The following is a 12,652-nucleotide window of genomic DNA, read 5'->3' on the forward strand; positions in this document are numbered from 1 at the left end:
TTGTGGCTCGCGGCTCAACCATTATCAACAATTCCTCATATCAACACCAAGGACATAATCTGACAAGAAAGACAATCGAAAACACAATGTCCATGGAGTCAATCAGCCATACCTTCATGAGTGGCGACCCGATGAACACCAACATGCAGCCAGCTCACGGTACGCTCCGTCATGATGGACAATCTTTGGACGGCCGGGAGTACCAACGTGGAGACCCGGTAGCAATCGTGGACGATGGTGCGAGAGAGAGTCTCGCAGATGCGATTCAGATCCTTAACCTCAGGAACAATGAGTACATGCTCGTGTTGTTGAAAGCTGTGTGCTGGGTTCCCACTCATACCGAGCAACGGTCCGGCACCACCTTTCTGCTCACCCTATACGGACCCAATCTAGACTTCAGTCACTCAAACTCCGAGCGTCCTCAGATGGGTTATCGCGGCATTGCAACTCTTTTTGGATCCTGCGTCTACGTTGGACGCGAGGTCATGCTGGAAGGCAACCTTTCAAGGGTCAACTTGGACCCTGCAAACCGAGTTTCTTTGTTTACCGCCCAGTGGGATGCGATTTCCGTTCACTCGGAGTTGCAACAACCAGCATTGACTCCCTCTGCTTCGTCCTGTGCTTCATCAAGAAGCCCTTCCGAATCCGGAGATGACGCTCCGCCTCCACGATTCTATCGTCTCCAAGGACGAAGGGACTCTGCCATTGAAATTCGAGACCCCGAATCCCCGATATACAAGTCATCCAACGGACGAAAGGTAAGCTCGTTGCAGAATAGTGGCTCTGGATATCCGAAAGTCTAGCTAACAGTTTGTGAATAGTCGATCTCGCCTAAGCCCCTCTTCACACACACGGCATCCTTTGCGACAAAATACAACATCCCCATTGCCGCGGAAACGCCTTCACCCAAACGTGGATACTATGAAACTAATACGCCTGCATGGTCAGACCTCGGATCTGATGATGACTTCAGCTTCGACGCTGATGCAGCGTTCAATTTTGACCCCGCATTTCCCGACAGCCTTGATCTATGCATCAATGAGCCTCACTTTGGCAACTTGATGGCAGATAGTGACTTGCAAGTCAATTTTGTTTTTATGCCACAAAACGAAGGCGACAACTTTGCTTCTGGGCATCCCGAACAGCAACGGTCGGAAGGCAACGCTCAAGAGCCACTGTGGTCCACGCATGGCATTCCAGCAGGTCATGAGAATGCTTGGGATTCTCTGCAGGTGCCGCCGCAACATGCGTCGGAGATGAGGCAGCAACAACCCCCGACGCCTCAGCGCCAGCAGCAGCTGCCTACGAGGCAGGGACCTCATGCGGACTACTACGAGCCGTATCGACTTGCTGAGAATCAAGCCAGCTCTCACATACACCCTGGGGCTGCGGCACACCACCCTACGCAGACGGAAGTCGCCCATATGCCTAACGACCCCCGCGCGGGTTATGCGCCATCTCAACTACCCCCCGCGACTGCTCAACCTATGCAAGGTTTCCAGATGCAGTCCCGGTATCCGGAGCAGTCTAGCCGAGTGCCAGCTTCGGGTCCCCCAACCAGCTCCTTTCCTACTCTCCAGGAGGTTCACATTATCCAGAGCAACCGCCAAGACCCTCGCCAACCTCATTCCCTGGCATCCAGCTCTTACAGCCCGGTGCATGAGGGAGCCTTGCCTTCGTCTTCACATAGTCAACAGCTAAGGCGCAGCCCGCTGCCTGAGGAGTCACGGGCGCCTAGCTCCCGAGGCACGCCGGTCATGGCTCGCCGGGCACCAGCACAGCCTGTTCATACGTTCTCGCCAGCTGGTTTGGTCGACTCCTTCCGCCAGAGCACACAGGCGCACATCAGCACATTGGAAAGCCACTACGAGCAGCTGCAACAGAACCCAACTGGTGATGACCAGCTTCGCCAAGCTAGTGAGGCATTGCAAGCTGTTCGCCAAACTACAGACGATTCTTTGCAGCTCCTCAACCTGCTCCAACCGATCACCGGAATTCCTCTGAAAGGCACAGAGAAGAGACTCCAGTCTCTCGCTGATCAGATAGTTGAAGCGATGAAGGAATTACTTCCAAACGCTTCAGACGCTTCCGAGCAGAGTGTTCAGAAAATGGGCCTGAAGGTGCAGAACCTCAAGGACTTCATTGAGTACGTTGAGGGTGTTCATCCCGAAGTCGTCAAACGCCTGCAAGATCCCGCCGCTGCCATTGCTACGAGCGACAAGAGTAAGAACGTCTCAAGCACTGCCGCAGGCCTAGTTCCCTCGGCCCCTCCCTCAGTCTCTTCACAAGCCGCAGACGAGTCTGACTCTTGCCGCTGGGTTGATGGCCAGGCCACTCCGCCACCAGACCGTTCATCCGCAATGGCACAAAACCGAGACCGCTCGCGCATGTTCCGCGATATGACTAATGCTCATGGTCGTCGTACGGAGCCCCGCATCAACTCTGGTGCGGATTTTTACCCTCCAACAAGCTACAGTCAGCCCGCATCTCGGATTCACTCGCCAATGGCCAGTCACGCTGCACCGGCTGAGCCTCAGCACCCCACCGGGCACGGTTTCTTCCAACAGTCTCTTCCAACTCCTCTCCAGCAGACGATGCAGATGCCGGACTTTGGCGCATCGATGCATTCTCGACCGATGCAAGCTTACCCGCCCCCGAGTTCGGTGGAGATGATGCGGCCGATGCAGCCTATTCCGAGTATGCCCCCTCAGCAACATTACACCACACAGCAAGAGACCTCTTTCTATCTGCGACCGAACCCACCCAACAGCCTCTACCCCGCGAGCGGAGCGGAGATATCACAGGCGGCTTACGCCCCGCGGTCGCCGCTTTCTTTCCAGTCGGGATCGACCGCGGCTCATCCTGAGTACTATCAAGACGTCAGGTCCACTCTTCCGGACCGACGGACTGTCCGCCAAGAGCGTCCTGCCCCTTACTCTTTGAACTACAGAGACCAGAGACGACGTAGGGGAAGCCAATGATGGCCACTTCTCGTCTCTCATGTGAATATGAACAGATGGTTCTTTTCCTTACATCGACTGCGCCAAATTTGTTCAGCATCTTTTTGTTTTGGCTTCAAGCTAGCGAGTATCTGATATCCTCCTGCATCTTTCTTGGCGAGGCGTTTTCTGAGCGGGAAAAATGGGCTATCCTTGACCCTTTCTTTCTCTTTTTCCTCAAATCTTTTGGGCTGCTGGACTTTACGTAGGAGTTTGTCCTCCCGCGTTTATCGGCCCCCTAATTTCTAACTCTTAAAAACACTGTTGGGAGGCTTTTGTGTTTTTTTCCTCGATTGGTGTATGGGAGTATATAGCAATTCCGGAAACGAACAGACGACAGTACGCTGGGTACATGGCAACCACGTCTACCAGCGAAGGGGGAAAATACGTATGATATGATGACTCTCTTCGGCCTCAGCGGCCTTTGTGGTTGGGGTGGTGTCTTTGTTCTGGGCGTGATTGGGATGGCTACCAAAAAAAAGGAGTTACAACGTTTGGCTTTAGCATGAATCAAGAGATTGACTATCAACTCGTCTACTTCGTGAATGTCATTGTTGAAGATGCCTTACGCGGGACTCACCGGTCAGCCGCAATTGTGTTGACGGGACCGGAGACCGAAGTATCGCACGGACCCCGGACTGTCCCACTCAATGTCTTATGCCCCTCCCCCGCCGCGGGAAAGCCGGGATCTGCCCGGCACTACCATTACCCACAAGTCAACTGACGCAAACTAGCGACCCGAATCGGTATGTGCTCCGCTGCCGAGCCCTGACTACGACCGACGTCTGAGGTCCCGCCTGCTGTCGTTTCGCAGTTCGGGAGAAAAGGGGGAAACTCCCATCGCTACCAGTCTTCTGCTTTTGCCCATGGAAGAGAAGAGGCCTGGTTGGGTTTTCCGTTCATGCCTCGGTAAATGGTCGAGTTCTTGGTAAAGTCTCAGCCAGCGGTGTGTTCATGCAACACCTCGATCGGCCCTGACGATCGGTGGAGTCCCTTGTTTCTGTTGGCGAGTCCTAACCAGGCGTGCTTTGTGGTGCCAACTCAACTGATTGCCGTTTCACCGCCGGGTATTCATGGAGTCTTTGTTCTGCCTGGCTTGCCCCCCCCCCCCCCCCCCCCCAAATGAGTGGAGGAGAGCCTTGAATGCGAAGCGTGCTCCGCTTCTCTCCGGCAGGGTGAGACGTAGGTTGTACGCCGAGCCATCGGCGATGACTTCCTATGTCGGGACGGTGCCGACTCTGGAAAACTATATAAGGACAAAGGGAGGCTGTATGATTGAGTGTATTGGCAACATAGCGCACATTTCACAGTCTTTCAATCGGTCAATTTACATTCTACTCGTCGCCGGCACGGATTCTGAAAACAGACAATCGCAAACATGCCCATCACCAGAGTCGGACTCATCGCTCTCGCCGACGGCGCCAAGCAGGACGAGGCGGTCACGAGGTTCAGCAACTTTGCCACTGACTGCAAGAAAGTAAGCCAAACAAGTGACTTGCCAAGACGGCAACTGCAGAAGCTGATGCTCTTATGACCAAAGGAAGACGGACAGACGTACATCGTCGCTTCGAAAGCGAGCAAGTGCAAAGTCCTGACCGATGTGCCGGGTTCGCAGCCTTGGAGTGTGGTTTACGAGATCACATTTGCAAACGAGGCGTAAGTATCATCCTGTGCCAAAATCTCGAGTCGGCTTGGATGCTTGTGCGTGTATGTATGCAGATGACTGATAACTCGATGCAGGGATATGGAGTACTACCAGACCAAGGACCCCATTTACCAGGAGCTGATGAAACAGGCGGCTGAGGGAAAGGCTACAGGCTTCATCGCGGTATCGGCAGAGTTTTAGAGGCTAGTATACGTAGCATTTTGATATATTCGAGCAACACTTCCCATGCCCTGTTTCTTACCTCGTTGTTGTCTAGACCGAGGAAAAATGCGCAAGGTTTCGTATCGCGGAATGAGTTCAAGCCGTTGCTGATAGGTCAACATTGTAAGAACTCATGAATCTGTCTTGTACTGCCAATGGAGTTGGCAATGCCCAACAGATTCCTGAATCAAAGCTCAACAAAGAAGCACCATGTCATGAGGCCAGCATAGAAATTAGGGAGCAACAGCTGCAAGGCTTTATTAGGAACTGTTATCACAAGAGCAGGTCCTGTATGTAGGGTCCCGAGCCTATAAGGACCAGTGTAATACCGAGGGCCCTTACATAAAGACCTCCTTACTTCCAGGAACAAGTAGGTCAGAGATGAGGAGTCCCTTTCTCATACATACCTTTGAATTGACTTTTCAACTCTATCACAATACTTGATACACCAGCACTAGAGCCCATCCGCCCGAACATAGGCCCGATGGATTCTTGGATTTCTTCTAATGTTACTTAAGATGCTCCAGCCCCCAAACGTATTGTCCTAGTCAAGCAATACGCGCAGCGAGCGGCTTCAAAATGTCTAGATCTCTAACATTCGACTAGTCCTTCACTGTCAACAACTTTTAGGGTAACAGAGTTTCGCACACTACTTCTAAGAAACTGTTCTATAAACTACTATAATAGCATGCGGTTCAACCAATCACCTGGTGGAGATCTTTCGAGACAAGCCGAAGTAATGCCAACATATTGAAGGATAACCGTTCATACAACTCCGCCTTAATACCTGTCTTTTAATTACACTGCGATATCCAAGCGTGTATCCGGGCTAGTGAGAAAGTACGTCGTTTAAGGTCAAGTGTGCTAATATTCTTTTTAGCATCATAAGTTGATATGCCAAGCTTTGACATAATGTTGTGATTCGTCCTTGCCTCCTGTGAGTATAATTCATGCTTTCCAAGACAGCAAGCCAACTTATTGAATAAAAAAGTGCAAGCCATGTCTGCATTTTATATCTTCTTCGAACATTTGTATATACTGAGAAGGATATTGGCGGCTGCATACTTCTTGAAAGTGCATCAGTGGGGTTGGCTGCAAAGAGTCTAACGACAAGTTCTCAACCACTAGTGCCTCTTTGGTGTTCAATATATATAGTTCCTGTCATTACACTCATCCATCGCCTTTATAGCTTACACGTTACCTACATGTAAGAAGATGATAGCTCAGTGATAGTAAATCTATTTGGTTGCGTTCTGCGATGCCAAGCTCGTGAACTGCATCGGCACGACAACACAAGCGCCATCGGCGAAGGAGATGGTGAAATTGCAAGTTCGTCGATGAACGGAGACGCTGTTCATATTGACTGGCCGTCAAAGAGCACATCGGATCGACCGTGACACCAGGAAGCTGTCTCTGAAGACAGGTCTCCGAGAATCCTGTCAACGGAACCAGTAGGCATCATATAGATCTGTGCATCTCTAAAGGTTCAAAAGTTAGGGTTGAGAGGCTCTTCTGAGAGATTCGTGATGGATGGAAAGCCAATGATTAAGTCACCGCAACCGGCTGTTGCTTCGGAGTTGTTTGATTCATGGAACTCATCTCGGAGATTCGAGGTCCTGCATCACGGTTGCTAACACCGAGATTATGAAGTACAACTACGATAACTATATGAGAAGTATTTTGAAATAACTTGAAATTATTGGGACTGTTGGTCCCAGGTAAAGGAGAATGCATAGAGGCTTGTTTCGCTTGGTAAAACAGAGGCTCTTTCGTCGCCATCGTGAAGTGTAAGATTGAGCATCAGCAGGCCGTCTTCTGATAAAGTTTTTGCCTCTTCATGCTGAGATGTTTAATTCCAACAACTCATTCGAAGATGCGATGTTTTGACCCAGTTGAGCATGAACAGGAGCCTTGAACAACTCTGATATGCTGCAACACGACTCCAGATCATGATCAAGGACATTTTGTACTGTGGGGGATTGGATTTGTAAGGTCTGGGGAGAACATTGTGCGTTCTGGCGACAATTCCAATGGTTAATTTGAAAGACTGGGCAAGTCCATGACAATACCAGCTCGTAGCATTATAGACTTTGCAACAAGTGCTAACCAAGCCCGGACCTCGAACTTCTATATCAAGACCGTTGTATTTGAAGAGAGACAATCGATCTTGAACTTATATGATACTAAACACGGTACGTCTATGCCTGAGTCCTCAGTGCCTTTGCTCTTCATAATAGGCAACTACTTAACTAACGCTGTCAGTGATGTAGGGTGGTCTGCAGGCATTGATCATTCCAAGTGTTCCGGTCTATATTTCCAATATTACATGTATTGTATCACTGGCCCTGAAGTTATTCACATGGCACCATTCAAAATGGAAGGCCCAGAAAACCGAACAGCTCTATGGCCTGTATTCGCAAACACTTGACGGAGACCCGGCAGCTTCGTTCGCCTGTGTTACCAGCGTTCTCTTCTCCAGGTCCGTCCGCCCCTTTAGTAATGGCTCATATTCATAACCTTGCTGTCAAGGAGTCTGAATAAAACCTAAAGTTAAAGAGCTTGGTCAAAAGACTACAAGACAAGCTCAGAACACCCATGAGGAATCCCCACAAACAAGGCGGATCTACACCCGGATACAAGCTATACTCGCATCCTGAGTCTTCGCTTCAGCATGGACTCAGAGGACTGGACCCTTGAAAGCACAAGTATATGGAAGGTACAGTGACATGATATTTCCCGAACAGTCACGGTTACATTGCCGAAACCGAGAGCGCCTCGGCCTCTGGTCATGCCGTGTAGTCATATTCACAACTCACCCGCCACGGCGGCTAAAGCCCGGTGCCGCATTAAACTGACTTTGAAGAGGAGGTTTAGCGCTGGGGACGAGGAAACGACAACGGTACCGAATTCAGGGTCTCTGTCAGTGTGGCAGCAGCGGCCCCGGGGAGGGTGGGTGATTCGGGTAGCAGGTTTCCGTGTAAAACCCGGTTAACCAAGGGCTCTGGTTCCGTACGCTCGGTGTTTTGTGAAAACCGGCCGAATGACTCGGCGTACGACGTAGGCTACATGCCTAGTAATCGAAAAAGGGGTAACGTTGACTTCAAACTGCTCTGTGCTCTCTTTCCCTCGAGAAGTTGGCCCTGCGATCAACGACGGAGCTAAGAACTACCCAGTAGATCATTCCAACCTCCATCGAGGCTTTTGAGATGGAGACGGCGATTGAGCAAACCTGGTTTGTAATGTGCCCGGATATGCTAGTCTCTGCAATCTACAGTGGACAGACGCGATTGACACGTACAAGCGTACGGGCATACTGTCGTGCTCGCAGTGGTCTGGTGGGCGTGTCCGGTATAGTAATCATGCCAGCGTCTGAGGTGACAAATCCTGCTTGAGTAATCTGCTGCTGGTTGATTAGTCGTCCTCGCTCGGACGAACCTCAACTTCCAGTAATCGCTGGTAAGCATTCGAACCACACGTTGCGACCTGGAGCAGCAATGCAGGCAGAACCCTACACTTCAACAATTCCGCCAACCAGTCGCTGGGCTTCTATCTTCTTGAGATCCCGCGGCCTCCTTTTGGGCTTCCCGCGGGCCGTCAGGCCCGCCACTGTGTTCAGTTTAACTAGCATATACCCAGACCCGAAGCTCCGCACCAAGCGCGGAGAGGGAGCCGAGATCTAGACCAAGAGTTCCAAAAGTGCGGTCTTCGCGTCCCGAATCCCGATTCGCCCAGGGATGGGGCAGGTGGGAAAAATGCCCGAAAAAACAACGTCTATTCTAATCTTCTACGCACCACCACAAACCATGTTCCCAAACGCAGACGAACATCGTTGTCACACTCCGCGCTTGGGACTGGATTCATCCCGGCAGCACGTCGTATAAAACGGTGTGCCGGTTAACCCTAATTCTTCCTCGCCCACTGCCAGCGCGTGCCGTGGTGCCAGAGACGGCGCTGCGATCGTTCAAGCGGCCGGGGTGACCATAACTCCGCGTTCACTTCTCCTGATGTCCCTTGCCAAGAATGGATGAACTCCGACTCGCGCGCGCGCTCTTTTTTCATACATACACTGACAATAGACTTTTGCCCTCCCTATCCCTAGCTATCCCAGTCGGGCACAGTCCGCCAACTTTACGCAAGGAAAGTAGGTCAGGTCCTTTATCTGAAGGTCACCGAACATGATCTGCGACAGCCTCCTCGTCTGAAGTTCCCCCTTGCGGAGGTGAGGCTATCGACATTGGCCTGGGCATTCGAAATGAGTCAATAAGACTTTGGAGACGTCAACGGAGAAGTAGTTCGAGATCCCCACCCCCCAGTTCGAGCTTCTCTGTGATTAGATGGGCGGTGGAGGTCGTCTCCGAGTCCCGCTTTAGACTCCAAGTCCTCGTACTCAAGGTTTTCGTGGGCAAATTAGCTTTAGGATAGACAACGATGCGGAGCACTGGCAAGCATCATCTCTGAGCAGATTGAACATGTCGGCGTACCCCGTAGGGCTGTGAAGAGACTGACGCCACCAATGATGTGAATCTGTCGTGAGATTCGAGGCGGTGGTTTCAGGTGGGGTCCTGGCTGCTGACGTTGGATTGAACGAGGGCTCCTTTCCGTTTGGTCAACTAGTCAGAGTCAAGACAGAGACGTTCAACGCCAACGGCTAGTTGATTGTAAGACGCAGTGAGTCGGAGACTCCACCACATAGGCTACTATCTATGCACGTAAGTCAATGAAACTCGGACAGGACATCCGCATTAGCACCCTTTCATTTCTTTGCCCGTAAGCTGACGGGCTTTGATTGTGGCATGCTTCTCCACCTCGCATTCTCTGACAGCCTAATAAATCGTAACTCTGTGCAGCTTAAAATGGGTCTGGATGGGTTAAGGTGCTTATGGTTGCGAATGACGGCTTTTAGCGTAACCCGAACGACTGGCACTGAGTTCGCCAACGCGACATAAGATTTTGCCTGATGCCTGTAGACTGGTACATAGTAGAGGGTTGACACGTCTTTATGAGCCTGTCGCGGATAAGCCAGTGGTGGGGAGAATATACTTGGAGACCCCGTACTGCAAAGACCAGCACCAATTTTGGTAACATCTAAGGTAGCAACCACTCCCGTCAATGATCCAACTAGTGGCTAGGGTGCCTCAGAGGTGTTGGAAAGTTAGGCATCTGCTCTTAGGATTGACTTTCGCATCAGGGGTCAACATTACTGTCTTAGGAAAATAGGTGTGACTAGCAAGCCAGTATATTTCGGTAATTTCCAAAGAATCCACGTAGTGTGTGGGATGCCGATCTCGGCGCCCGCACCGCCATGGACACGCATGACAGAGGTATCGACGATGCCGCGTTCATAGGGCAGTGCAGATGTCCTTGTGCGGCATCTGTGAAGTTGATACCTCTCCTCTAGGGGTAATCCAAAATTGTGATGTTCGTCGAGGCCTGCTGTAGGTTTTGAGACTTGCGAATTGGGCATGGACTGATACTAGAGTTCGCCCATTTACCAGGGTAATGAGCGACGCTTTCAATAGCCATCATCTAATAGTCAGGTGATGACGACGAGTGTAATGGACCTGTTTGGTGGTCCATCGAGGATGAGACCGTGAAATGTTGGGTTGCCTACGCCCACTTTGGTCGTCGCCCGGGGCGGTGCTGAGTATATCAGACATTGCCCATCATCGCCAAGGCCTGGTGAGATCCTGGAAGAAGGTTCCCCGATCGTGGAACCATGCCGGGTCTCAAAAGGGACATGCGGATACATTAGGAGACTTGAGTAAAGTCACTCGAAGTCTCACTAGGTACTTTGGTTGATTGACACGCTGCTGCGCCTGCCGTCTTGTCATGGGCCCAGACCAGTCTCAAGATCGCAAAAGTAATGCAATCTCGCAAATCACCCGAGGACAACAGAAGAGGTGGGGTTAAACGTTGGCATGACAAGGTGGCATTGGCGTGGTTTGACAAGAAAAGCATAGCAATCTCTGGTACGGTGGATGACGAGATGCCAACATGGAGTGCGCAAGGCGCCAAGAGAAACCCGGCCACCCGTTTTGGGGCAAATAGACGGCCAAGGCCACCAGCTGGGGCCGACGAACAGGACTCCATTCGACAAGAAATAAACAAGGTTAGAAGACGCTCGCCCTGCTACCACTGCCACTACTTGGCCTGATTGCAGCCAGCTGGGCCGAGCCACAGTCGTCGTTGCTGAGCATGATGCGCCCACTAGCATGCTTGTAACGTTCGCATCGTATCGTGGTTGGTGAGACCTGGGTACGCGGCACGACCATGTAGCGGCAGTGGTCGCAATAGAGAAGCGATAGGTAGGTGAGTCGACTGCGAGAGCGAAAACGAGTGAAGCGAAGCAAGGAAAGCGAGAGACGAGGCAAGCAGACTAATACGCGTTTACGCTGCGGGGGAGGGGGAAAAGGGGACTGGGGGGTGGGGGAAAGCGAGGGCCAAAGCTGCTGTCTCACTTGAGTCTTGACACCCCATCGAGCCACCTCGTCACATCGGAGAGACTCCGGGTCATGGAGTCTTGAAGCCAAGGACAAGTGAGGCCCTGGGCACAACGTAAATGGCTAATGGTTAGTCGACAACCACAAAAAAACAACATTGGCAGGAATGATCCCGAGTATAGAAGCTTGGCGCCCGAGCTGTGGCTGACGAGTCTTCCTGCATCCTGCGTATTGCCCAAGTCGTATTGTGATTGCCTATCAATACCACCTACCTAGATACCGGCATTAGACAGATACGGAAAGTGCGAGTTCGGGAAAGGTCGAGATGATGGCCCTATGCGAGGCAGCAAGGCGGGAATTACGGCTGTTACCATGGGTCAAGAGTGAGCCAGCCGTCCAAGGGGTCCTTTGCTCGCGCTGGGCGACACATCGGCCGAGTCCCGGGCGGATCGACGTAGGAACAGGATTCCTCTTGCATGGTCCTAACCGCAAACGCCTTCTCTAAACGCTTCATTGGATCCGCGGAAGCTCCACGGCTCGCCCATTCACAATCGGTGAAGCTAAGCATCAGTGCTGGAGGGATCGGTCGACAGACCGGTCGACCACCCCATGCTAGGTAGGCACTGGCAGCGGCATATTCAGATGGTAGCAGAATCGGCTCGCACGCGGCATACGGAAAGCGACCATCACACACCACCCACACCCCTCGGGCGGCCATGTACGCGTGAAGAGAATGCCCCGGATAACGCAGCCCACGTGCACTCCCGCAATTCACCCGCAAGGTGCCCGTCGCAGCCCGTTTACGCGATCCTTGCTAACGGCTGCCGCTGGCCCCAAACGTAAATCCGAAGACGTGTCCTTGGACGGACTTGGCCGTTGCCTACCCTGAAGGCTAGGGGTCCAGAGGGCCCCGAGGCTCCCACGGCGGCAGACACTCACGCACCGGCGCCCCGAGCCCGCGGTCCGCGAAACAAGAAGAACAGAAAATGCCAAGCAGGCCAAGACAGGCGCCAATCAAACACGTAGCCGTCTTCGAACAAGCGCGCCTTGTCCTTCATCACGCAGGGAGTCGAAACTTTCGGCTTGTTTCTGCCCCCAAATCTGCCCAACGGCACATCACCTCTTGCGCCGCTCTGGCCTTTGACCCTAATGGCTCTCCACGGTGGATCGACCCGGTCATCAGGACTCTGTTTTCTCGCGCTCCTGGATTGGGACCTAGTATTCGCCGGTGCTCGCACCCCGGCCGCCCCACGGTGGTGAGATGGATACGGCGTATGCCAGAGACCGATGGACCCCGGTTCGGCATCGCGAGCTACCGACGCTTGCACAAAAAGCCGCGCTCGCTT

General features: G+C 52.2%; 2 protein-coding genes across 2 annotated transcripts; both read left to right on the forward strand.

The window, feature by feature from the left end:
- Positions 1–86: 86 nt before the first annotated feature.
- Positions 87–2,981, forward strand: ColSpa_10885 (uncharacterized protein; the record flags this gene model as incomplete). The annotated part of the gene is made up of 2 exons (XM_049277097.1): positions 87–758; positions 822–2,981. The coding sequence occupies 2 exons, from the start codon at positions 87–89 to the stop codon at positions 2,979–2,981; spliced, it is 2,832 nt and encodes a 943-aa protein (XP_049133054.1).
- Positions 2,982–4,377: 1,396 nt separating this feature from the next.
- On the forward strand, positions 4,378–4,845 carry ColSpa_10886 (uncharacterized protein; the record flags this gene model as incomplete). Its single annotated transcript, XM_049277098.1, has 3 exons — positions 4,378–4,476; positions 4,540–4,655; positions 4,740–4,845. The coding sequence occupies 3 exons, from the start codon at positions 4,378–4,380 to the stop codon at positions 4,843–4,845; spliced, it is 321 nt and encodes a 106-aa protein (XP_049133055.1).
- Positions 4,846–12,652: the final 7,807 nt, after the last annotated feature.

The sequence above is a fragment of the Colletotrichum spaethianum genome, assembly GCF_022836535.1.
Source record: "Colletotrichum spaethianum MAFF 239500 DNA, contig40, whole genome shotgun sequence".
NCBI lineage: Eukaryota > Fungi > Ascomycota > Sordariomycetes > Glomerellales > Glomerellaceae > Colletotrichum > Colletotrichum spaethianum.